Genomic DNA, 27,632 nt, shown 5'->3' on the forward strand with positions numbered 1-27,632 from the left:
CGAGAATCTCCGCAGTGGGTGCAGGCATCCATATTCATTTTAATGTGCTTCTTTGCCGAGGCCTAGCCTAATACAGTAAACTGTACTAATCTTACATTTAGAGCTTGAAGGATTATAAAAATTGTAATTGTAATATGTATACACCTCTATCACCACCACCCGGATCAAAATATAGAGTATTTCCAGCACCCAGAAGGAGACCTTGACACATCAGTTCTAAAAGAGCCCCATGTGTTTCTAATTGGTTCTTAAGAACCAATGCATTGGAAAGACACTGGGCCATCATCTAATTCTAGCCTAATTTTTAAAAAGTCCAGAAACCTAGGCTGCACCCCAGACCAATGACATCCCTAGCTCTGCGGGTGGGAGGCAGGCATCAGCGCATGTACGTATGTATGCATGTACGTATGTATGCATGTATGTATGTATGCATGTATGTACATGCTGTGCCGCGTGGCTTGTGGGATCTTAGTTCCCTGACCAGGGATTGAACCCGGGCCCCAGCAATGAAAGTGCCAAGTCCTAACCACTGGACCACCAGGGAATTCCCAGCATTGCTGTTTTTAAAACTCCCCAGATGATTCCGACATACAGCCAGGGTTGAGAACCACTGTTCTACAGTCTAGAACTCCACTACTCAAAGTGGGGTCCATGAACCAGCTTCACCTGGTTCCCCCAATGTTAATATCTAACATTTGGAGTCTAACCCAAATAGCTACCAAAATTTAGCATATGACAAAGGTGGCATCTCAGGTAACTGAGGAAAATGTGGACTTTTTTTTTTTTTTTTTGCTGTACGCGGGCCTCTCACTGTCGCGGCCTCTCCCGCTGCAGAGCACAGGCTCCGGACGCGCAGGCTCAGCCGCTCCGCGGCATGTGGGTTCCTCCCGGACCGGGGCACGAACCCTTGTCCCCTGCATCAGCAGGCAGACTCCCAACCACTGCGCCACCAGGGAAGCCCCAAAAGGTGGACTTTTTAATAAATGGTGCTGGGACCACTAGATAGACATTGGAAGAAGATTAAATTAGACCCATACCTCCCACCACATAAGAATAAATTCCAAGTGGATCTAATGTAAAAGCAAACAAACAAAAAAAGAAACCATACAAGTACTGTAAAAACACAAGGGTAAATTCCTCTATAGCCAGGCGTAGGGAAAGGCTTTCTAATAATGCCTCCAAATTCACAAGCAATAAAATAAAAGATTGGTAAATTTAACTACATAAAAAAATTTTCATTTGCATGACAAAAACATCATAAACAAAGTCAAAAGATAACTGACAAATTGGAGAGAAAATATTTGCAACATATACCACAGACAAAGGGCTAATATCCACAATATAGAAATATATAAATTACTCTTAAAAACTGATTAAATATCTAGTGGGAAAAAGATATGAACACACAATTCACAAAAATACAAAAAATGGCCCCACATATATGAAAAGAAAATGTTCAAACAGTTTTAATAAGAGAAGTACAAATAACACTAAGACACCATTCCTCATCTACCACACTGGAAAAATTTTTCAGTATGAGGACACGGTCAGTTGGTGAGGCTGTGGGAAGTCAGAATAGTGTCAATGCTCCCCAGGTGATTCTAATGTGCAACCAAGATTGCAAACCATTGGTTTAAAGTGAAGGAAACTTCATACAAAAGAAAACTGTGCTTTTTCCCTAAACTTGAAAGCCCTTCTTCACCGTCAAAATTTCAAATTCCTTAGCCAGCATGGCGATTAAGTATTATTATTATTATTATTAGGAAAAGGGTCAGCATGTTTGCTACATACCACTGCAGTTTTTCTAACTCTTCCGGGGAGGAAGGGCAGGGGATCCTGACAGAACAGCAGCACTGTTCTGCAGGAAACAAAAAGAAAAGAAAGAAGAAAATGCATTGGTCAAGAATAAGGCAAGGTAGAAGCTCAGCTCCGTCAAGTATAACAGTTCTTACACTAATGGGATTTTGAAGAGCATTAGTCTAAAACAGGTGATAAAATAAATTGGATTCCATTATACTGACAATTATATATAAATAGTAGGTGCTCAAAAATATCTATTGAGTGAATAATTTGGGGTTATATGCACACAGTATCAATCGCTCTTCAGCAACTCCTAAGAGAAATTCAGGAGTAAATATATCCCAGCAGCAATCGATCGAGCACTCCAAATAGAATTCTCCCTCTCAGTAGGGTTTGTTTTATCATGATTTGCAATACGGCATACTGAAACTTTACTGAGAAAGCAGGAAAAATCACCTTTTAGAGCTCCTTAAAAACTGCCCAAGGACAAAAGAGTCAAAACAGAAAGCTGTAACATATGTAAATTTATTCATTGTATTTTCAATTTTGAAAAGAACACATCAAAGTCATGTGAAAATGAACACAGCAATAAAGACAGAGACAACTTACCCATCGGTCGAATCTTTACTGTTTGCCAAGCAACCATCACAGTACATATGTTCATTGTCTTATGCAGTTTTATTGTGAATGTACAATTTAATGTGCTATAAAGAGAAATATATATAAACAGAGTATTACTAAACTGGAAACCTACCTACATATTTGTAATTGCTTTTTCAAGCTTAGAGTGAGGAAAGGGGGCACTGATACTGTTAACCTGCAATGTCACCCCAATAAGCTTGTAAACACCCACCTATCAAGGGCTGAACTTTACCCCAAAGACTTTCTAGGATGAAGAATTTATAGAGGTTTACATTCACAGGGACTGCAAACCAGAGACCCTCTGACCACACACAGCTGCTGAGTCGTTTTGCCTGCCCGCATCATGAACATACAGGGGTGAAACCTGGTTGCAAAGACAAGCGTCCTGACATCTACAGTCTTACCACCCACCCACACCACCCCGGTGTCTGGAGGCATTTGCGTTTCCATCAGGAGAGCCCTTTCACATACCAGCCTAGATGAATAGCAAGGTCTCTTAAATCCAAAATCTTTCTGGCAGTTCAATTCAGGTCATCAGATAACCAGGAATTTAAGACATTCTATTTCTTTTTTACTTTCGTCTTGGTTTAATGTTGCAAATAATGAAAAGTGAAATAACTAAATACATACAGTGAATAGGAATCCTATCTACAATTTCACGGAAGGCTTGCCTTTATTTGTACCAATGAACCGTCTGATGAGTAGAAACTGTTTTTTTCTAGGACTTTTACTCTCACAGAATGCTCAAGATTCGGGTAGTGAGATTATCGACCTAAAAGCCATTGGCTTATGCAGGCAGGACAGCCAATGGACATAATTTCAAATGATAATCTGTGTAACCTCAAATAGCTGTCAGGCAATCTCTGATTCATCCTTGCACACACTTTTTTTTTTTTTAAATAAATTTCTTTCTTTCTTTTTGGCTGCACTGGGTCTTTGTTGCTGCACGCGGGCTTTCTCTAGCTGCGGAGAGCGGGGGCTACTCTTCGTTGCGGTGTGCCGGGTTCTCACTGTGATGGCTTCTCTTTTTGCAGAGCATGGGCTCTAGGCGTGTGGGCTTCAGTAGTTGTGGCTCACAGGCTCCAGAGCACAGGCTCAGTAGTTGTGGCGCACAGGCTTAGTTGCTCCGCGGCATGTGGGATCTTCCCAGACCAGGGCTCGAACCCGTGTCCCCTGCACTGGAAGGTGGATCCTTAAACACTGCGCCACCAGGGAAGTCCCGACCCTTGCACACACTTTTTATTTTCTTCTTTTCTCTTTCTTTCCTATCTTTTCCTTCCCCCTCTCTCCTTTTCTCTCCTAGCTCCATAGTTCCTTCTTCTCTGTGTGGCCTTCACCCTGACTGGACCACTGGGAGCCATTTATTGTTCCTATTGGTGGCCTTATGGGGCTAAGGGAACTGATTACCCTTAGCTTCATAGAACCAGAGGCAAATGGCCCAACACCACCCACCCCTCTGTGCTTCATAAAGAAATGAGAATATGGATATGACAGTGATATGTGTTTGGAAGAATAAAAAATTATACATCCAAAATGTCACTAATGTGTATTTATTTTAGAGGAATGCTTTTGAATTTGCACCCTAAGACTCCTTGTACTTTATTTCTCATGAGTAGCGAAATAAGGTTATTTATATAAAAGTATTAAAAATGACTGACCTTTGGGCCTCTGCTGTAGCACACACTATAAAATAAGTCTGAAACAAAAGAAAAAAAAATCCATGTTAGTTTGACAGTTGAAAATGTCAGGCAAGATGACCCAGGACTAATCACAGCATCACAGAATCTTAAAACCACAAGAACCCCTAGGAATCATCCAATTCACATTCCTACCAGATTAACGACATATGATCAAAGCTATTCAGGCCAATACAGGCTCTACTTGGATACCTCTAGTGTCAGGAAACTCATTACCACACAAGGGAGCTCATTCTCCTGGAGCCCTTGTTTTAAGAAACTTGGTTTTACTTACAGGAAAATCTACCCCCTTGTAATGTCCATCCATTGAGCCTAGTTCTGATTTTTGGAGTAATGGAACTAGCCCGTTCATTCTTATACATGACAGATTTGGGGTAATTTGAACACATATCTCCTCAGGAGTACAGAACTCCATGCTCTCCCCCAAATAATAACAATAATTATAAACAAATACAGGATGTACTATGATTACCTCACTTAAAGTTTGCAGGGTTTTGTTGAGTTCTGATCGTCTGTTAAAAAAATGAGAAATTGATATGAAGGAGATCATTGGTGATGTTAAGTTCAAAACAAGTTAGACTTTTAGCAATTAAATTAAGCATATGGTATTTATTGCTTGCAGTGCTCACTCTGAAGAAATACTGGGTATAACAAGAGATTCCTAGGTGGGAAAAATTCATTATTTATATGACAAGGGAAACTAACCAGACAGAAGCTGTATCGGTTCTAGCCAACAGCAAGATATAAATTATGGTTGAACAATCTTATTTCATTAGGCTACTGCAACCCCCAGGCAGCTGCTTCTGGCAAAGGGCCAGAGGAAGAGCCGGCCGGAAGCAAAATTTCTGAGAGGGGCCAGCCACTCACCCTGGGGTCTGTCTCTGATTTCTTACTCATTCTCTCTCCAACTGACCCCACCTGCCCTCTAGCACTCCCCAGCCCTGCCTTCCTCTCCTCACAACTCCTCTTTAGGAATTTCCCTCATTCCTCTCCTCCAATCCCACTCCAACAACAGTTTTATTTCTTCAATGTGGCAGAGCTTCACATGAACTTAAGATGAAAGAAATCTAGTTAAAGAACTCACGTGAAGGCAGCGATTCTCAACTGGGGTGACTCTGCCCCCCCAGGGACATCTGGCAATATCTGGAGACATTTTTGATTGTCACAGTTGGGGGCAGGGTGCTCCCTGCATCTAGTGGGTAGAGGCCAGGGATCTGTTACACATCCTACAATGCTCAGCACAGCCCCACATAACAAAGAATGATCAGGCCCCAAATGTCAACAGTGCTGAGGCTGAGAAATCCTGCTCTAAGGACTGGGCAATAGTTCTTGGCTCCAGGGAAGGTCTGGAGAGAAGAGAAGTATCGTGGCAACAGTAGTCAGCTAGCTTTTCAAGCTGGCAGGAGCTGCTCCTGCAGAACTGTGCTCAGAGGCCACCTTCTTTCTGGGGTTTCCCTGGCCACTCCAGTCATGTCCAACTACTCTGCCTACTCGATATTCAGACACTCAGAACATCCTTTGGTAGCCTGTACGTGTCACCTTCATTGCAGGGATTATACTGTATCGTTATCATTTGTTTGCTTCCTGCTTCTTTCCCATCAGACTCTAGATTCCTGCTTCTCAAAATTGGCCTCGTGCTGGAACCACCTAGGGAGTTTTCAAAAACACCAATGCCTGCAACTCAGGCCCCAAATACCCATTTAATTGTTATGGAGTGTGCCTGGATAGCAGGCATTTTAAAAGCTCCCCAGGTGATTTTAATATACAGTCAGAGTTGAGAACCACTGCTCTAGACCCAGTTTTCCATCTCAGAGAGTTGGGTTTATCCCCATTTGTATCCCCAATGCCTAGCACACAGTAGGTGTTCAACAAATGCTTGGTGGCTTTAAATGAACTCATCTATATTTCAAGTCTAGCAATTAAAACGAATTACTTACAAGTATGCTAGGTTGTGTTCTATTTACGAACTTGTGAGTTTAAAAACATGTTTCCTATCACGTGTTTTTTTTTATTGATAACTTGGAAAAGTTTTTCTCTTCAGTGTCATCACAGATACTCCTCAGAGCTTCTGGATTTGGTTCAAAAGTTTACGAAAATCTCTTTTGAAAGATAATAGCAAGGTTGAGAGTGGATGAATTTCACCTGTGACAGTCAAGGTGAGCCTGTCTGCTGGCCGACATTTTGACCTATTGTCTAACTAGGAGCATTTATTTGTAATGCATTTCTTACTATCTGTGCTTACCCTTGTAAACTGAGGTCTACTTAACAAAGACCTCTCTCTGACTTTTGAATGACCGATGCCTCATGAAAGCATGAGTAAATGGTATACATGGAGTCCTACCTTGAACTCTTATTTCAACCTGGCTGGCTACCAAATCATATTAAAACCCAAATACCATTTCAAATGGAGCTCTTGAAACCGTGGGTAATTATTAGTCAAATCCATTTCGCCTATAACCTGCCTTCACTAATCAAAGTCCTTTTAAGACCTGCATGTCCTCCAAGCAGCATGTAGCCTAAACAATAAGATGTTTTCCCGAGTTGTTTTCCAGGAACTTGGAGTCAGCTGTATCTAGTTCTAGCTGAACTGGTTAAGACGGGATAGGACCCGTGGCCCTCCAACTGGGCATGCGCGAGTGTCCGATGTCCTTGGCATCAGAGGGCTGAAAACTCCACCCTCAGATGGTGCTAAGCGCCTCCATTTTTGAACATGCAGAGGTCTGTAGCTTAGTAACACCTGCACAGAACAAAGCTTACCCACCTTTTTCCAATCACCTTTCCCCATGCTCCCCACGCTCCCCAGCCTCAGACTGCCCTGCCACTTTATTCTTTACCTCATAAATACCCCAAGTCCCTGGCCTTTGGGGAGGCAGATCTGAGACTTGTCCTCCTCATGTGGCTGCCTTGGGAATAAACCCTTCTCTTTGCTGCAAACCTTGGCCTCTCAGTGTTTTGGCTTGCTGTGCATTGGGCAAAACGAATCTGGTTTGGTGACACTCTTACATATTCGATAGCATCAAAGAGAACAGCCTCACAGGGATATTAGTTGAAGACAGGCGACTATAGTTAGTTTGCAAAGATCTCAAGAACCAATTCCTTATGACCTCTGGGGTCTGTCTCTTTCCTATTCTCAGTTTCCAAAAGTATAGATAGCGCAACAAGTATCTTTCCGTAGTTGATGTCTTAAGTTTTAAATCAAACAGCAGATTGATTACTCACTTCAATTCCCTTAGAGACAGGATTCCAGTTGAGGTACCATTAGCCATAACTTGATTCTGCTAGAAGCACAAAATCATTAAGAATACAACAAATATTGTTTTGTTTTATAACACTTTCTAAGAAGAAGCTGTTCTTCAGTTTTGTTGGGCGCCCAAAGAACTACACCCCAAAGACTGTGATTCCTAACGGCATGGAATATTGTCTAGCAAACGATCAAATATATATTGGCTGAGTCAGTTTTTGTTTTTATGTTTTCTTTAAAAAAATATTCTGAATCAGCAAGTCTGATGTGCTAATTTCTATCTTTTGTTGTTCCAAGGGGTCCCCCAAAAGAACACTATTAAAGTTCTCTATGTGAATGTAAACAGGGACACTTGGTAGCAACCATCACTGCATTTCTAGCACCTAGCTCATTGCCTGGCACATAGTAGGTGCTCAGGAAATATTTACTGAATTAACAAACCATATTTAGCTGGGATCTTCTGAACCAATCTAGGTTATGGGAAGGCTGATACTACTGTGTCTGAATCCCCCATGGGGTGAACAGGATCAGATTGAGAAGACAATCTTTAGGTTCAATATATTACATTTCTTACTGCTAGGAGTTTCTAATATAATTTCAAATTTTGACTGGCAATAGAACTGTATCATATAAACACTCTATTCAGCATCAAGCCTAGTGAAAACTAAAATATAATTTTTAACAAAATACCATGATTATCATGAAGTCAAGCCCTCCCAACAAAGCTAATGTTTCAACAACACGTACTTTATTTAAATTTAGTGATTAAATATGCTAAATATCAGAAATAATTTGAACCTTAAATCTTTAAATACATGAAAATTCACTTTTTAAATTGCAATTAAAAAGTCTTTAAAACCTACCTGGGTAACACTGCTTTCTTCATCATATTGAAACACGATCTCACCTCTAAAAAAGGCTAAAAATAAATTTTCAAAAAGCAATTTGAAACTTGCATCCTTAGAGTTTGAGGATTAATACAATACAGAAAAATATTATCAGATTACTTTATAAACAATTTCATCAAATTCTTTGTTATTCACATTTACTTTCTTTTCTATCACAAAGTTACCCAACGATTATCAATCAGTATAATTTTCAGAAAATATCAACTATACATTTTATGTGGGAATGCAGAAAAACAAAAAACTTGTCCCCTTGTCAAGAAATTTTACCCCTATCTATGTGCTTCGCATCAGGACTTTGTTTCCCTTAATGATGTTAACTGGGGAACTGTGGCTCTAACACTGCAAATCTTTTTAAGCTGTTATAGTTGCAGTTATGGGAGACATGGGAGGGAGGGAAAAAGGATTTCTCAGCAGTTACACAGCCTTATGAAAGTCTATTTATTCCTTGCCATTTTGGGTTTTTCTTTTTTGTTTTAAAATACAGCTACCAGATGAAAATAAAAATATATATATAATAATAAAATAAAATACAGCTACCAAATGCACTATCTTTCCTAGGAGCAAAGTTGAGATTTTGCTTTGAAACCTGAACAGAATGCAGAGCAAATCCTTTCTTCAGCTGAAAAACTCACTGTGGCTTTCGTCCCAGAAACACCAGAAAACCCTGTTCTGAAAATGCTCTCCTTGGGAAACACAACTCAATTTCAGTCAATGCCATTTCCTGCAGGGTATACTGGGAAGGGCTTTGGCTCTCTCTGGAGACAAAACAGAGACTCCTTAACAGAAGTACACTGTGTGCACTTCATAATCTACAGAGACAAAAAACTGGCCTCCTGATCAGAAGGGCAAGGATATCATATAAACAAGAGCAGGATGCAGCCAACTCTTTTGGTAAGAGATCAGAAAGTACATATTTGAGGTTTCGTGGGCTATAGGTTCTCTGTCGAAACTACTCAACTTTGCGGTTGTAGCGTAAGAGCAGCCATAGACAGTATATAAATGAATGGCATGGCTGTGTTCCCATGAAACTTTATTTACGAAAACATGTGGCAGGCTATTATCTGGACTATGCGTAGTAGTTTGCCAACTCCTGAGCTAGAGGGTGGAAGGCCACCCCGTCTCATCTTTTATTGCACTACAAAGTACAACTGATTCCCACAGCCAAGGACCCAGTGGTCCACTTCCCCTTAAAATGGCTGACAACGCCACTAGGCCAGTGATTAACATGATTTATCTATTCCAGCAACCTTTCTACTGAGAACCTCAAACTCTGCATATTGATACTGAAATTTCAATTAATACACTACATAATTATTAAAAGTAAAGATAATTGTTGGGGCTTCCCTGGTGGCGCAGTGGTTAAGAATCCACCTGCCGATGCAGGGGACACAGGTTCGAGCCCTGGTCTGGGAAGATCCCACATGCCGCGGAGCAACTAAGCCTGTGTACCACAACTACTGAGCCTGCGCTCTAGAGCCCACGAGCCACAACTACCGAGCCCGTGTGCCACAACTACTGAGCCCACGTGCCTAGAGCCCGTGCTCCTCAACAAGAGAAGCCACCGCAATGAGAAACCCGCGCACCGCAACGAAGAGCAGCCCCCGCTCGCCACAACTAGAGAAAGCCCGCGCATAGCAACGAAGAACCAACGCGGCCAAAAATCAATTTAAAAAGAAAAGATAATTGATACATGCATAGAATTACTCGTACATTTTTGCAAAAATCTTAGCTTTTAAAAACTTATTTAGTGCCTGTGTGTGTGTGCTGACACCCACAATTTTTCTCCCTCACCTCTCCATTCTCCAAGTTCATCCCTCAGTCTTATTCAGCACATGCTGAGTTTCAAGAATGTGCTGGGCGCACAGGGGTAGCAGAGCAACCAGGAAGCAACCACCTTCTGACCCTCAGCCTAACTCTACCTGGTCAGCTCTCAGTTTTTTCACCAGCCTCCATTTCCCTTAATGAATCCAGATTGGAAACTGCAAGAAGTGAAGGTTTCTAGTTTCTGGGAGGATATCGTGGAATTTCTGGTGACAAAACAGTAGGTCCCCTGAAGAGGCTGTTTTCACCAGACACTAAAACAGATGGTCAATTCAGTAGCTTAACTGGGGAAAACATTACTCTAACCAGCTTCCTGGCATCTGTTACTCAAGATGACCAGGTTTTTTTTTGACTTAATGTTCAATTTTCAGTTATCAAACATCATGTAGACATAACACTAAGCTAGACATTAGTCACCAGTCCAAAACATAGATGAAGGATGAAAATAACGAAATTATGGAGAATTCAGTGAAGAGAAGGGTAAGAGAGGAGGGAGAGGAGAAGGAGGAGAGAAGAGAGTTCCACAATATATAAAAGTGAAATGTATCCAACAAGTTTCTGCTCCCTTTAATCAAAGCCAGCTAACACTTTCCTGCTATATTCGACCTGGAGCATACTATCAGCAGAAAGCTGATGTAAGTAAACCTCACAATCACATAAACAGAAAGTGTCTGTGGAACATTCTTTCAATGGAAGTTTTCTAAACTATCCAACCTTAACTTACTTCACTTGAAATTGTTTCCTATGTTTTTCAAAGAAATTATTAAACTGTTAAAAGGAACAGAATAAAAGGAAAACATTCCTATAATGATTGGCTTTTTTGTATCACTGGAGCTACACTAAGACTTCAATATTATAAAATACTTTGTTACTTTCCTCTTCTTTCTTCCCATGGTCCAGTTCTGACCTGCCATACCATGTTTTTCTGTTTTTCACATCTCTTTCATTGGTTTTAATAAGGAAGGGACCCCAGAGAGCCAAACCAACGTCAGAAAAGTGGTTGTTTCATTCCTTCTGGCCCATGGCAGAAGGGAAAATATTCCCATTTCAAAAATAGCATGTTCTCAAGCGACTGCCATCTTAATTTTTAAAAATAGTGGACAGTCTAGTTAGAGATGGCAAAATACACTATGGGCACTACTGCAATTAGCGTCCAATTAAACTAGGTGTACGTAAGATTTGCAACATTCTAGTAGAGTGGTTTGTTTTATTTTTAGCAAAAGACAACATCCTGTTTCTAAGTTATAATACTTAAGGTCCTATGGAGAACCTTGAGGATATTATATATAAGAACTGGCTTTCAATAATTAAGTTCATTATTATGTTCATAAATCAACTCTAAGGGCATTAGCTATGGATTTAAAGCTATGGTGAAAAATATTTGGTGCAGAGCTTCACGTTCTCATATTAAGGAAGTTAACCCATTATCTCACTTTCAGCCTGATCTAAAATTTGCTTTTGTTTTCATTCGAGACTCTTAGTAGCCAGGTGTGATGAAAGGAGATAAATCAGAGGGGCACACATCACATACTCAACGGCAGGAAAACAAACCATTTCTCTGTGGAGCTAATTTACCCGGTAATGTGTAGTGTACACAAGAACTAACCTGAGTCATTGCAAATAGATGACAAATTGCAGATATTTCTCTGGGGTTTGACACCTGCAAAGAAAACACAACACAGCGGGTTAAGCATGTAAACACCTGCACTTACATACTACATTAAGAGAATTCACAAATTCAAGCATTAAGCGTGTACCCAAAATATTACATGTTGGATATAATTGGCTGGATGAATTCCACAAAGACTAAAGGAATGAGAATTTTCATTTCTTAGTAGTTCAATTATGGAACTGGACTCTACTATTCTTTAGTATGTCAGTGTCTGATCCCCTACTCCCTAAAATTTCTTTGTCCCATTCCCAATTAATCCCTCTTCTGTCCAATATAAAAGGAACAGCATGAATACAATCGAGTATAGAGACTTTAAATGAAATAGCCCTTCCCTACTCATAGGTCCTCCTTCCTTTCCTAGGCAGGGGATTCCATGAACACTCTAACGCTGGTCTTAGCTCCTTATGCAAATGTATGTATGAAATAACATCAATGTCATGATGTCATTTCACATGGGCAAAAACTACAAAATTCAAAAAATGTTTGCTGAGCACCTACCTTATTCTATAGGCTTTGGGAGGTTCCAGATACAGACCCTGCCCTCAACAAGCTTACAATCTAGTGAGTGATACTGGCCAGTAAATAAAAAGTTACAGTGAGGGCAAAATGGAGTGATGGACAGTACAACAGATGACGTAGGCATACAAAGGAGGCAGAGACGAATGGGAGGTGAAATAAGCCATGTTAGAAAAAATACTTCATACGTATTAACCTGAGAAATACTTTCTCCTTTGGTGAAAGGAGAGGTACATCTCTTCTTTGATTTGATTTACTCTGCTGAGAATCTTCCCTTCATTAATTTCATCCTTTTGGCAAAGTATAAGAAATCTATAATAAGTGTGAGAGGCAAATGCTGATAATGTATTAGCAGACTGCCAAGGGGAGAAGGTTGTCATATTTTGATGTCCCTGTTAGGTCTGGTTTGGTCAGAATTAACGTATGCAATGCCTGATTGCTATTTTATTTCTATAGTACTTTATGAGTGCTTAATTCTTCCCTAAGAGAACTAGTTTGGAAACAAACTAAAATTATAATTTGAGTTAGTGCATGCGATGTGGTTCCTGCCAGAATGATTTAGTTGACATTTGGTGTGTAGGCATCACGTTTCAGCTAAGAGTTTTGATTCTGTGAGCGAACTGAATTTAGGTGCCAAAAGTTACCTGACATGTAGATTTCTATATTGTTCTGCAGCAATGTTACCCACACCAAAAGAGAAAGATTTCATTTTAAATATACTTGCTTATGGACATAACTCACTGGAAACATACACTATGCAAATACTATAGATTACTATGGATAGTAATGCTTTAATGTTCTTGGTCAAACATTGTTCTATTGCTTACTAAGCTTTTCATTCTCTCATCTCCATCTCTCATCTTTCTTGAAATTTTAGTAGCACCTTTGTTTCCAGCGATGCGTATCTTTTGCTACTCATTCATACTGAGAATTTTCTTTCCTATTGTTAGGGCTGTTATCCATAATTCCCTCCAAGTACATGGCCACAAGTCAGCCTTTAAATCATGAGCGAGAAAACTCTGGCTGTAATGGGCCAACCCTATTGTAAATATTTTAGGCTTTGTGTGTCATATAGTCTCTGTTGCAGCTACTCTACTATTCCTTGTGGCGGGAAAGTAGCCATAGACAATGTGTAAACAAATGGGCATGGCAGTGTTCCAATAAAACTTTATTTACAAGAACAGGTGGTGGGCCATATTTGGCCCACAGGCCATAGTTTGCCAACCCCTGCTTTAAATCAACTGGAAGCCTTTGTTAAGCAAATCATGTATCCTTAATCTTATAATAGGCACTTAATAGTACATCCCTTATTTGATTTAAAAAGAGTTTGAGGTTCACTCCTCTAAGAATCTTTCCTTCATAAATTGCATCTCACTGATAATCATTAGCACCAGCCCTTCTATCTCTCATGATTCTTATCCATGTCAGAATCACTTGTGAAATCATTGCCTTTATCTGCACACATGTTCATGCTGGTTACCTGTTTGCCTTGTCTCTCCTCATAGACTAGAAGATTCTAGAGGGCGGGCATTGTGTCTGATCATTATTATATAACCCCAAACACTTAGTACAATTTAAGGTACCCAGTGCATAAACACCTACACGTGAAGAACAGATTTGATTTTTAAAAGACAGGAAAAAAGAGAAAGAAAACATAAACACCAGCCATTTGTTTAATTTTACTTTAGTTACAAAAAAAGAAAGTCTTGATATTGATAATAAGTCATACCTGATGCATTGAAGGTTTTTACTATAGTGATTTTAGTTTTTTCTGCAAAGAAGCAATTTAAATATTAGAGCAGAATTGTTATTTTTTAAAAACAATTTGCCATGAGTATCATTTTAGTGAACTGCTAAGAAAATCAAACTGTTGACACATTTAAGACACTATTGGTCATCTCAGCAGCAGAATGAATGAGAATTACATACTCAGATCATATAGCATTGGCAGAGGGTGGGTCTGGATTCAGATTCCTACATTTACCCAGTTAGATCATTCCTGTTACCCCACTGCCTGCATAATTCTACTGCAGTTTCCATGCGCTGCTGCTAGACAAATTAATGTGAACTTACACTTCAGATATGCAGAATTAAGTCACTATCAGGACCTTCGGGTGATAGGTTGTAAGGAGCAGGTGATTCAGAATAAAAATGAATGGAAATAGTAAACACAGGATCTACTATCAAAATATTGCTACTATACCCGAATATCAACAGTGTCCTCCTATCTTCTTTAGGAGTTAATAATAATAATATAATATTATTGATAGATAAAATTATTCTCAGAGAGGCTGAGACTATCCAACTACAGTCATCCAACAAGCTCACAGCAGAACCAGGACAGAATTATTCCAAGTCAATGACTCACAGGCAAATATTAACACACTCTGAAGAAATGAACCTTAGAAATATCTTCCCGACACGCTTTGGGAACAGAGCCCATGGCTTATTTCCCAGATAATAGAGAACCAGGCTCAGAAATCCTTACTGTAAGGATGGCCAGTTAGAAGAGACTGTGTTCCGGGCACAGACTTACAAAGAAGGTCTGTCTCCTAGGGTGAGTAGCAAGTTCTGAAGAAAACACAAAGCTCAGATCTTGGAGAAACACTTAAGAATGATGACGTTATCCTGACAGTTTCAGAAATCTCATGTCTGTATGTGTTATTGACAAGCTTCTGTTTCAGTGTGTGAAAGACCCATGGGCAATGATCGGTGGTAATTATAAAAGCTGACAGCATTTTGCATTACTATTAAGAATCCTTTTAATATATTATTTTGTTTCGCCCTGACACTTTCCTTTCCAGAGCAAACAAAACACAGCTGTGAAATGAACTTCTGATTCCAGTAAAAAAATCCTTGGGGGAAAAGTGTTCAACCTCACAAATATGAAAAGATGCAAAATAGAACCTAAGGAATTGAGAGGAAAATCTAATAGTATATGACATAGTCTCAGCTCTAGGCAAAGGTACGGTTACAAAGACATTCTCATCCACTGCAGACAGGAATGTTGTTGGGTGCAACTTTTCTAAAAAGTAATTGGGCAATTGGTATCAAGGGCCTTAAAATATTCATAATGCTGACCCAAATAAGTCCAATCCTTGAAGAGCATTCTACAAAAATCAGGGAGAAATGCAAAGATGTTGGCACAAGGATGTTCACTGCAGCAATTTCTATTTAAAAAGCAGAAACAGGGACTTCCCAGTCCAGTGGTTAAGACTCTGCACTCCCACTGCAGGGGGCACGGGTTCCATCCCTGGTTGAGGAACTAAGATCCCGCATGCTGCGCAGTGCAACAACAACAACAAAAAAACAAGTAGAAACAAATTTAATGTTCACACATGGTACACGACGGAATATTATCAAGTCATTAATAGTAAGGGATGCTGGAAAATACTTATAATTTAATATGAAGTCAAAAGGGTAAGATACAAAAATGTATGTAAACTATGACTATTTTGTTATATATATATACATAGTGTGTATATATATATATGATACTGAATGGAAATATACCAAATTATTAACAGTAATAGTCGTATGAAAGTAACATTAAAGATGATTGCTATTTTCTTCTTTGCATTTTTCTATATTCCCCATTTTTTATGAGCTAAGATGTATTACTACTGTAATCAAAAAAATTGTAAATGTTATTTTAAATGGAGTGCTATAGCCATAAGAGTTTGGAAGTTCAGGAGTGTGGTGACACCAGAATTATAGTTCAATGTCAAAGTAAAACGAGTAATAAATCAACAGCTGGAGTCATAGGAAATGGGCAAGGAGATAACTTTTACTAACCCAGAAGACCACACAAGTGAGAAACTCAAGAAGCCACAGAAGACAAGTTATTATATTTAGAAATAACTTGACATTACCTGTTTTGTTCAAAGTAGATAATACGCTCGAAGTAGCATCTGAAATAAAATAATAAAAATTAGCACGGCTATTGACATGGTTAACAAATACATGCATCTTCCTAAGTTCCTTAAACATTTCACTTTTCCCCAAATCCTGGAGAAGTTAGAGACTTTTGCAAAAGCCAACTGGTCCACCCCCTCACGACACTAGCCATTCCCCAACCCGCGTAGACCATTCCTCAGCAAGTATTCATTCATTTAAAAATGTGTTTCCTGAACACGTTTTACGTGTCTAAAACATAGCAGCACTCCTATAATCATTAGATTTAAATAAACCTATTTATGTTGTTTAATATTCTGTCCCCTTTTTTTCTCTGTTATAATGAAAGTCTCTAAGGGATATGACATTTCCGTAGTTAGTAGTAACTTTAATATTATACATAGCCCTATAGATGCTTAATGCATTTGTACCTAAAGGTATACTCTTATAAAACAATCGTTAACAAATTCTAGTTTAAATTTGGAGTTCTTGAACATGATATTCAACGAACTTTTAAGGAAATCTCATTTTGATCGTTTCACTTAAAATCCAATTTAAAATCTACCCTATTGGTATTTCTTTAAATGAAAATCCTTCTAGAATTTATTATTCTGGATGAAACTTTAAGGGGGAAAAAAAGGCCTGTAATATATTATTGCACTTAAAAAAAAAAAACCCCACACAAATGGGATCCAAAAACTACTGCCAAGGCTATTTTAAAGATGTTTTTTCACTGTAAAAAGTAATTGCACATAAAAATGATAATGTCTTGGGCTTCCCTGGTGGTGCAGTGGTTGAGAGTCCACCTGCCGATGCAGGGGACACGGGTCCGTGCCCCGGTCCGGGAAGATCCCACATGCCGCGGAGCGGCTAGGCCCATGAGCCATGGCCGTTGAGCCTGTGTGTCTGGAGCCTGTGCTCCCCAACGGGACAGGTCACAACAGTGAGAGGCCTGCGTACCACAAAAAAAAAAAAAAAAAGATAATGTCTTTCCTTCCCACTGGACCAAATGTGAATTTAAACCAGTTTTGATTGGCATGAGTTGCATCTATGATTGTTTAGCTCCTTAACCACCAACCACATGGTGAGATTTCATCTTAACTAAGGGATTGTGAAAAGTGTTGGGTTTTTGACTGCAATAAGATGGAAGGCTGTCTACCCACAGAGAAAGGGAACAGAATGTGCTGCCCTGCCCACCTCCCTCGATTATAGCCCAATTCTTTGCCCTTTTCCCTAGCATGAAGCCAGATTTTTTTTTCATTTCATACTATTTAAAAATTGATAAAATCATCTGTAAAAAAAAAGGCTGTCTCTGAACACTTTGTGCCTCTAAATCTAGGGTGAATCACATTAAAGTCACTGGATGTGCTTTCCCCATTTGAACAATCTGTCCTGTAAAGTGTGTTCGCATCGTGTTGGAGAGCAAGTAGAGCTCTCAAAATGTGATCGATATTTCTTTCCTTTCACAGCACAGTTAGAATGGTGTACGGCTGTCCTCCTTCCACAATAAGAATGTTATCATTTAACCAGAAAGTTTAGGTTGCTCTCCAGGGTCGATGGTCTGGGGGATTTTTTGTGTTTGTTTGTGTTTGTTATTTGAATAAGGAAACCTTCAACACCATTCATTATACTTATATTCATATTAAGGGTTATCGATTTTCACTTGCTACAGAAAAATTCTTACCATTTAAGCTTGTAGTTTCAACCTCTTTTGACCCAAGGAAAAATGACAAGACAAAGGTATGATTAAATCAAAAACTTAACAAATTGGGGTAAATATAGGTTTAAATTTTTTCAAAATCTTGCCTGGAGTACCATTGGAGTAGGGGACAAAACCAACAAGAGATGATTCAGCTGCAGGAGAAAAAAAAATTCCAATTAATACTTTGAAACAATTATTTATTGAGTTTTAAGGAGTTAAACTTTTGAGATATAATTATGAAAAGTAGAAAACAGGCTATCAGACCAACATGTAGTTAAATCTGCAAGTCCCATAATCACTCAGTGAGTATACATTTAATCAGAAAATCATAAAGAAAGAACCCAAGAGATGAAATGAGTACAACTGTTTCATTTTACAGGTAAAGAATATGAGACTCATGACCACGAAGCTTGCTCTGACCTATGGAATATTATGGAAATAACTTTAGGAACCACAACAAAATAGAGACATACTACTTTCAAAATTTTTCAGCCACAGAGTCCTAGAAAACATTTTATAGTTTAATAATTTGTCACACTACAATTATGAAACATATTGGCACATAGGTTCTACTCTGTTTATAATGACACCTGGTAACTTTTCTCATAATGAATTTAAGATTTAAAAAAATGACACTGCTATCACTCAATACTGTACTACCTAACACAACTTCCTGGTAAGTTATTTTAAAATATGGCTGCTGGGACTTCCCTGGTGGTGCAGTGGTTAAGAATCCGCCTGCCAGTGCAGGGGACACGGGTTCGAGCCCTGGTCCAGGAAGATCCCACATGCTACGGAGCAACTAAGCCCGTGCGCCACAACTACTGAGCCCGCATGCCACAACTACTAAAGCCCGCATGCGTAGAGCCCGCGCTCCGCAACAAGAGAAGCCACTGCAACGAGAAGCCCGTGCATCTCAATGAAGAGCAGCCCCCGCTCGCCGCAACTAGAGAAAGCCCATGCACAGCAACGAAGACCCAACATAGCTAAAATATTTTTTAATTAAAAAAAATAATAAAATAAAATATGGCTGCTATTAAGACAATCAGGTTGTAAATTTCCTGTGGAATAACTCTATTTATGCTAAGAGGTCAGTCTACTGCACACACTTTGCATGTTTAAATATTAAAAAGATCCAATGGCTTGACCTCTCCGTATACACAGGACAAGTAAACATTTTACAACTAAACTGAGCTTTGCAATAGGGAGCCTGATATTCAGCTGGTAAGGACAACATTTGGGTGTGTCGAGGCGCTTGGCTGGCCTGTCTGTTTTAGACCAATCATGCGTTGGCTGAAACACACACACCCTGTCTGTCCTACATTATTCCTTCCAAATTTTGTCATTTTTTTAAATTACCAAGTATATTTCTTGAGAAGTAAGACAGTTCCTGAGCAATAAGATTCAAAGCCTGGGTATGGAATCCTTTGCTCTTGGGGCAGAACAATACAATTGCCCAAAGGTGGTTTTTAATCAATGGCTATTCATTTTTCTGATTGGAGAGGAATGGGTGACACCATCCAAAGAGGCCTGCAGGCACAGCCGCCTGTCCATCCCTGGATGTGTGCTGGCTTTCCCCTGGGGCCCTGGGGCTGTGCCTGGCATCATTGTGTGCCTCCAAACCCTCGACCTCATTCCATGCAAACAGAGTTTTGCAAAGATATCACCATGATTAAGTCTGAGAAGGCTACTGCAGCAGAAGAAAAATACAGTGGTTCATTTTATCCTAGAAGTTTAATAACAAGGGGGCAAACTGGCTTAGTTAAAAGAGCTTGGGCTTTGGAGATTTGCAGTCCTGGGTTTGAATCTCTGTCCTGTTACTTAATAACTTAATAATAATGATCAGAGACTTCCCTGGTGGCACAGTGGTTAAGAATCTGTCTGCCAATGCAGGGGACACGGGTTTGAGCCCTGGTCTGGGAAGATCCCACATGCCATGCAGCAACCAAGCCCGTGCGCCACAACTACTGAGCCTGCGCTCTAGAGCCCGCAAGCCACAACTACTGAGCCTGCACACCACAACTACTGAAGCCCACACACCTAGAGCCCGTGCTCCACAACGAGAGAAGCCACCGCAATGAGAAGCCAGTGCATTGCAATGAAGAGTAGCCCCTGCTCACCGCAACTAGAGAAAGTCCACGCACGCAGCAACGAAGACCCAACGCAGCCGAAAATAAATAAATAAATAAAATTTTAAATAAGTAAATTTGTAAAACATAATAATAATGATCGTTATTACTTACTGAGGGTTTACTCTGTGCTAGGCACATGTGTTATCTCATTTCATCTTCACAACTTCCCTATGAAGCGAGTACTGCTATTCTCTTCAATTTACAGATGAAAAAACTGAGGCACAGAAAGGTGAAGGAACTTGTCCAAAGCCACACAGATAGCAATGGAGGTGGGGGGGCGGGGGGGTGGCCAAATTCAAACCCAAGTAGTGTGGCTCCAGAGAATGTGTGAACATGAGCAAGTTTCATCCTCTCTGACCCTCGGTTTCCTCATCTATAACATGAATATAACGATCCCTATACTGCAAGATTGGAAGCAAAAAGAGATGTCGGAAGACTCCCAGACATTTAGTATGTGCATGAGCAGTAATAGCGATCATTACTAATTTTAGTTAAATGAATTAATAACAGTAGAAGCTCATTTTCACACAACTAAGGACAATGTGAGTTGACTCACTCCTTACCGTAAAAGATTGTTCTGTACTATATCGTATATATGTTACAGAATGAAACACAGAAGTAGGAGTTAGAGAAGCCATGTGCTGCCTCTGTGATGTAGGGCAAGAAGCCGTGTGAACTTAGATAAGTTACTCAGCCTCTCCAGGCTGCACCGTGTTATTAACTAAGGGATGGGGTGGGACCACTTTATCCCTGAGGTCCCGTTGTAGCCAGCAGTCTGGAATGCAGGTTCAGCTCCTGGTTCCTGCCAAGACGGGTCCTAGTTATAAATTTCTCTTTATTGATTTGCCTTCCCATTCTCATGAGTGCTAAGCCTTTAGAAGCCTTTTGAAAAATATTAATTCAGTGGGGTGCTGAGGAAGTATATTTAAGAGAACATCTCAGCCCTCAAATATAGAAACATTTAGCATGTTTATGTCCTTGATACTCTTCAGGAGACATAAACTAGAATACTAAAAATAACACTGAAGAACTGAAGCAGTTGCCATGATGAAAACCCACAACTTAGTCCCTAGCTTTCTTTAGCAACTGGGGGGGATTGATAGACTATCCTGTTGTCTGTGTCTGCTTTGATTTTTCAGGAGTAGGTTTAATGACAGAATTTAATTAAGCTTCATAGAAGAAAACAACTTTTCTGTATCTGACACTGCATGGAGAACTTTTAGAATATTTTGCTGAAATGCCCCCAAAGTCATGAAATAACGATCTTACCAGAAGGTGACAACAAACTGGAATTATCAGCATGCTCTGTTGACGAAAAAGGTGATTTAAAGTTAGTTTAGTTTGTAGATTAAACAACAGGGAACTACTGTATAATACAGGGAATTATTACAGTATCTTGTAATAACCTATAATGGAAAAGAATCTGAAACAGAATATATATATATATCTGAATCACTGTGCTGTACACCTGAAACTAACACAACATTATTGTAAATCAACTATACTTCAATTAAAAAATGTATAAGTAAATAAAATTAGTTTGTACGTGAATTTGTAGGAGATTAACATCTTTAACGGCAGTGAATGTAAAATGAGTTGCAAATAGCTACCAAAAGAGGGCAGTATGTTAATTTACTATTATTTTCAACAGCCTAATCAGTTCTTTCAATTCTCCACAAAGACATATCTCTGGTGAAGCAATTCTTCCAGTTTAACTGTTGATGGTACTCTATATATTTTGTTATATAATGGTTTAGTACATTTTAAAATAAAAATGATGACTAAGAACTTCGGTTGTTGGCAAATGTTCATTAGAATGTGTAAATGTATACATCTGCATAAATTAAACTTCCCGTAACTGTACTTCTTTTTATACCTATTAGCGCAGACTTTATACCTTTAATTAAGCCAATCAGACACCTCTGGGTATATAAACTACAAGAACTGCTGTGTTATTTATTTTGGGAGGATGCTAATTCCTTAAAAGAAAAGTAATTCTATTTTTTTCTCTATGAAAAATAATACACTTATTGGAGAAACTTCAGAAATTACAGATAAACAAAAAGAAGAAAATTAAAACCACCTAGAATTTTACCACCCAGACATAAATGACATTAACATTGTGACATATATTCTTTTCTCTTTCTATGTGTTAATGTATATCTACATATGAATATAAATATATGAATGTATGTGTATACATATGTACTTATATGTACGATAAGAAAGATCATGTCACTTAAAACTACTTGTAACCTGGCTTTTCTCATGACACTATATCCTGAACATTGTTCAGTATCATTAAATAATTTTCCCCAATACCATTTTGTAATGACTGCATAGCATTTCATTGATTGGATGTACCATTAATTTATATAACAAATTTCCTTTTGATGGACATTTTAGTGTGCACAGTTTTTCATGATTACAAACAACGCTGCAAGAAATCCTCTTGGTAAATTTTTGCATACATACTTGCTATTTCTTTCAGAAATTCCATGAATTTTGATTGCCAAGATGCCTTACAGAAAACAAACCAATTTATACCACTCTTTGCAGTACATCAGAGTGTTACTTTCGCAAACTCTCACCCAATGGGGTATTACCTTATAAATTCTTAAACTGTTTTTAATTACAAAGGAATGGTTATTTCCATAGTGGTATCTTGAGATACAATTAAAAAGAAAGAATAAGTATACTTAGAAACTAAAATTGCACAGTGAAACATACCTGGTAGCTTCCAGGAGCCTATTTTCCTTAAATGGTGGTAGGGTACTGATTATTTTCTGGTATAATTAAAACACAGTTCTTCTTGAAAGCAGGACTGAATGAGTGCTCCAGTGGTTGGCGCAGAGTAGTTAGTGTCTTGATGCCCTAACTTAATTGGCATTGCCTCTTCTTAGTCTCTGTCCTTCAATATATCCCTCATGCTACCTTAAATATCCCACCAATCAAAGAGTCTGTTGAATTAACAGGAGTTTAATTTTGAGAATGCTCCTGGGAGCACTAAGGGGAAATCAGTCATTCACAGCTTAGTATGAATTAATTCCAATTGGCTGAAGTCTTCTGATTATGTAGCAAAGACCTACCATACTGGGCCATGTTGAAAATTTCCGGGAAGAATCAACATTCAATATGGGCTACTTGAAAATGACACATCAGTTTAGGCAGGTGAGGTAGAGTGGTGTGGGAGCGTGGCACAGGCAGGGAACAGCATGAAGGCACTGAGGAAGAGTTGAGTACCAGGGAAGAGGGATGGAGAGTGATGCTGAAGGGCAACAGGGGCTAATACTGCTTCCTTTTCAATTTTGCCCGGTGGCTGACCAGAATCACCAATTGTTCAACCTTCTCCATTGCTAAATCCTTTGACAAGAGCTGTATACCCACAGGGAAAGGGGCTCATCTGAGTTTTACCTCTTTCTTAGATGCTAGAGGAAATGGACAACTCAAGGGTAATAGGAGAGCCAGAGTAGAGAAGGAACTTTCCTGGTTGGCCATCTCTGGGTAGACAGGTTTGATAGGCATGGATTCACAATCAAGAGGTAAAACCTTATCAAAATATAGATCAGGGCTCCCCTGGTGGCGCAGTGGTTGAGAGTCCGCCTGCAGATGCAGGGGGCGTGGGTTCGTGCCCCGGTCCGGGAGGATCCCACGTGCCGCGGAGCGGCTGGGCCCGTGAGCCATGGCCCGCGGAGCCTGCGCGTCCGGAGCCTGTGCTCCGCAACGGGAGAGGCCCCAACGGTGAGAGGCCCGCGTACAGCAAAAAAAAAAAAAAAAAAAACACATAGATGAAGGGCCAGCCCAGCCCAGCCTACAGGGCTCCCAGCAGAGACCTACACTGATGAAGGGAGGGAACCCAGTAAATAAAAGTTAAAGGTTTTTAAACTGTTATTGTCCGCTTTTTGTCTTTTGGCATTTTTTTTTCTTCTAGGGGCCCGATTACTCAGTGACTAACATTTTATTCACTTTTTCTGTCTCTCATTATAACGCTCCACATCACTCCTCTTGGTGCCACATAGAGACGTCCCATAGGCCTTACATTTTCCTGAGTATCAGCCTCTGTTTTTCTTGGGCTCTCTCCTAACTCACTTCTCATTTGTTAAAACCAAGGAGGTGGTCGGCATTTCCAGTGAGTCATATATTTGAGTTCCATGTCACTCTTAGGAGACAAAACATTTCCATTGTTAAAAAGATTCGCAAAAAAAAAAAAAAAAAAAAGATTCGCAAGCAAAGAAAGGAAAAACATTTAAATTTTTCAGATTTTCCTTTGGAAACTTACAAAGAGCAAAATTTAAAGCATTATTCATTTATTGAAGTCTCGATATAAATCCATAAATAAAATTGTGAGCTGTCTATAAAATTTACTCAATATGACCCCCTAGTGATTTTTTAAAACAAAGTCCGTATATTGCAATTATGATGACCAGGAGTTTGGCATGCCTAAGCTTCGAATGGACGCCAAACAGAGGAACTGGCAACTCAAGAAAGTGGCCCCCCTCAACGGGGTCTCTTTCCCTACATCGCCTCCCTGGCACATTCTTTCAAATTTACTGCTACCACCTCCCCAAATCCAATCCCACATGATCAAGTGTGGTCTGAGCACTGCCATGTGAATGCCTTACTGTCATTGCCTCTCCAATCCCATATATCCAAGACCTTGTCCCCCATCGCCCCACAGCATTTCCATATCATTCTTGAATTTGATGGACCTCTGGTAACACCAGCCAAACAACTGAAACTGGAAAATTCAGTATATTAGTTTCCTGTTGCTGCTGTAACAAATTACCATGAACTTAGTGGTTTAAGACAATGCAAACTTGTTACGTTAGAGTTCTGTAGGTCATTAGTCCAACATGGGTCTCACCAGACTAAAATCAGGGTGTCAACAGGCTGCACACCTTTCTGGAGGCTCTGGGGGAGAACCTGTGTCCTCCTTATTTGGATAACTGGCAGAATTCAGTTCCTTGCAGTTGGAGGACCTAGGTCCTCATTTTCTTGCTGGCTATAAATTGAGGGCCATTCCTCGATTCTAGAAGCCACCCACATTTCTTGGCCCCATTCCTCCATCTTCAAAGCTAGCAACAGTGGGATGGGGTAGGGGGAGTCCTTCTCATGCAGCATCCGTCTGACTCACTCTTCTGCCTTCCTCTTCCACTTTTAAGAACTCGAGTGATTAGACCGGGAGCACCCAGGCAATCCACGATCACCTCCCCATCTCCCAGTCCTGAGCTTTAATCACATTTGCAAAATCCCTTTTGTCGTGTAAGGCAACATAGTTACAGGTTTGAGGCATTAGAAGGGGACATCTTTGGGGAGCCATTATTCTTCCTACATACTCAAAAATCCAGTTTTTTTTAAATTATGGAGAATATGACTTGCAAGGAACCACACTTTAGGAAGAAAAATCCCACAGGGGTTAAGTGAAGGGCCCAGAAAACTAGAGTCAGTTTCAGCAATACAGCTGAGTCTACAAACCGAAGGCCAACGCTCTGGCCATCGCTCCTGACTCCTCCTGTTCCCCACCTCCCATCCCACCCACAGATTCCGTCATCCATCCTGTGCATTCTTCTCACCCTAACAGGGAGCTGTTGCAAGGATTAAAGAGAAATGATGTGTGTGATGACAGTAAGAGTGAACACTGATTGATGCTTCCTGTGAGCCAGGCTTAACGCACGAAGAGCTTCCTGCACATTTTATTATTTAAAATCAGCCAACGACTCTGTGAAATATGTGGATTCCTTAGCATCAGTCCTTTTTAGCGCTTGAGAAACTGAGGCTGCGCGAGGTTCCGTGAATTGTTCCAGGCCTCCGTGGGAATTCACTGTAGAGCTGGGATATGAACCCAGGCAGTCTGACTTCAAAGCTTACCCTCTGGGCCTCTATTCTATCCTACCTCCAATGACAAACTGTGTAGACCATAAACTAGTACATAAATGGAGGGTATTAATATTCCCTAATCTCTCTCTTACCTCTCCTTTCTTCCCATGCCCACTGCCCCCTTCTAAGCCCAGATCTTGATCGCCTCACATATAAGTGAAATATTAGAACCCAGAACCTTCTCATTGGCAAGGATCTTAACGTTCTTTGCGTCTGACTTCTCACCCAACTCAGTAAACCATCCCCCGCACGCACACCATTGGCTCCCAATCCCAGCTCAGCTCCCCGACGAGTTCTATCTTGCCCACACGATGGAACTCACACTGAAGTTTTTGAAAGTTTGAATTTCTTACCAACATTTAAGAATTAGGAGATTTCAAATAAAATTCCAAATTCTTACCCTTCCAAAATTGGAAGTTTTAGATGACCCCTTTCTGTCAGCTCTCCAGCCCCCTAAAGCATGCCCTGGCATGAAACTGATGGAGACGGCTCTTTCCTCTTAGTATCTTAAAGTTTATTCATTGGCTACACCATTCACTTGGCATTTGGACATATACTGTTAGGCACTGTTATTTAACTTTTTCCACTGTATGTCTTGTTTTCCCAACTAAATGCTAAGCTGCCTGATTCTTTACTATCCTCCAGGAATCCAGTGCAGGGCTTTGCATGTTTGCATTGACTGATGACATCATTAAGGAGTCTCCAGCAGTCATGAATATATGACAGGCAGTTCAAGAGCATCAATTTAATGCAAATATTGCAAGGGGTCAGGTCCCTGTGATACAAAGCACAGCAGGGGAAAGATGGGCAAAAGATCTGAGAGCAATGAGGCAGAGTCCATGAAGGAAAGACTTGAGAATACTTCTTAGATGGCTATGGTTCAGAATCTGTACTTTGGAATCATAGCTATAACTGCCAATCACAGCAGGTAGCTTGCTTAACAGATCTTCTAAACGTATACTAAAATGGCCATTCAACTGCCGTATCACAAACGTTGCCTACAGCAATGATCTCAATACCGTACCCTTTATCAGCCTTTCCTCTTCCTAATGCCCTCTCCCTGCTCGCTCACTCCTGATTCCTGGGATCACCTCCCGAATAACCTGCACCCAAGACATACAAGGTCATGTCTGAGGGTTCTGAGGTTTTCATTTTTCTTCTGCTATTTGATATGTGGGAGATGTAAGACTTAAAACGTCAGACAGTTGGTTCTCTTTACACCCAGCACATTCTCCCCGAAGTTGGATGGGAAAGATAAAGGCTTAATCTTCTAGGAGTGGATCTAAAGAGAATACAACTAGCCCCCCTTGCATGAATGTTTTAGAACCAACTAAAATTTGTAATCCGGTGACAGTCCTTCTCTGGATTGAATTACTGTTCCATAGAGAGATGATTCAAAACAAGGTGCCACGCCTAGGCACTCTTATACAGGAACCCCAAACAAAACAAAATTATTATGACAGTGGCTCTCCAGGGCTTGGGACAACAGACACTCTTACAAGAACTGTATTTTTCAGATTTTACTACAGAACCAACAAAATGACTGAAAACATTTCTACTTCGGCACAGCCAAAATGTGTTTACTTGAGCTGTGACCATCTCACGTCACAGTGCTCAATAAATACTCTGACACAACGTTTTTATTAAACAATTGATAATGACATCCCTAAAGAAAACTTCACCTCCTAGCTGGCGGATTTTCCCAAAGTGCAAACGATTGGCAATTCTAG

General features: G+C 40.0%; 1 protein-coding gene across 3 annotated transcripts in view; it reads right to left on the reverse strand.

The window, feature by feature from the left end:
• The window catches only part of ADGRG2 (adhesion G protein-coupled receptor G2), a gene marked incomplete at its 5' end in the record, with an annotated part of 73,927 nt that overhangs the window by 25,044 nt on the left and 21,251 nt on the right, over nucleotides 1-27,632 (reverse strand). The window contains 12 exons of one of the 3 annotated variants that reach the window (XM_082681514.1): nucleotides 1,792-1,858; nucleotides 2,410-2,504; nucleotides 4,101-4,138; nucleotides 4,612-4,651; nucleotides 7,359-7,417; nucleotides 8,244-8,299; nucleotides 11,716-11,769; nucleotides 14,027-14,068; nucleotides 16,170-16,208; nucleotides 17,876-17,899; nucleotides 17,998-18,045; nucleotides 21,295-21,330. In XM_082681514.1, coding sequence (XP_082537640.1) covers nucleotides 1,792-1,858; nucleotides 2,410-2,504; nucleotides 4,101-4,138; nucleotides 4,612-4,651; nucleotides 7,359-7,417; nucleotides 8,244-8,299; nucleotides 11,716-11,769; nucleotides 14,027-14,068; nucleotides 16,170-16,208; nucleotides 17,876-17,899; nucleotides 17,998-18,045; nucleotides 21,295-21,330 — 598 coding nt within the window. The remainder of the gene's footprint in view (nucleotides 1-1,791; nucleotides 1,859-2,409; nucleotides 2,505-4,100; nucleotides 4,139-4,611; nucleotides 4,652-7,358; nucleotides 7,418-8,243; nucleotides 8,300-11,715; nucleotides 11,770-14,026; nucleotides 14,069-16,169; nucleotides 16,209-17,875; nucleotides 17,900-17,997; nucleotides 18,046-21,294; nucleotides 21,331-27,632) is intronic. The other 2 variants (XM_082681516.1, XM_082681515.1) reach the window with 2 other exon arrangements.

Source organism: Grampus griseus, assembly GCF_964374135.1.
Source record: "Grampus griseus genome assembly, chromosome: X".
Taxonomy (NCBI): Eukaryota; Metazoa; Chordata; class Mammalia; order Artiodactyla; family Delphinidae; genus Grampus; species Grampus griseus.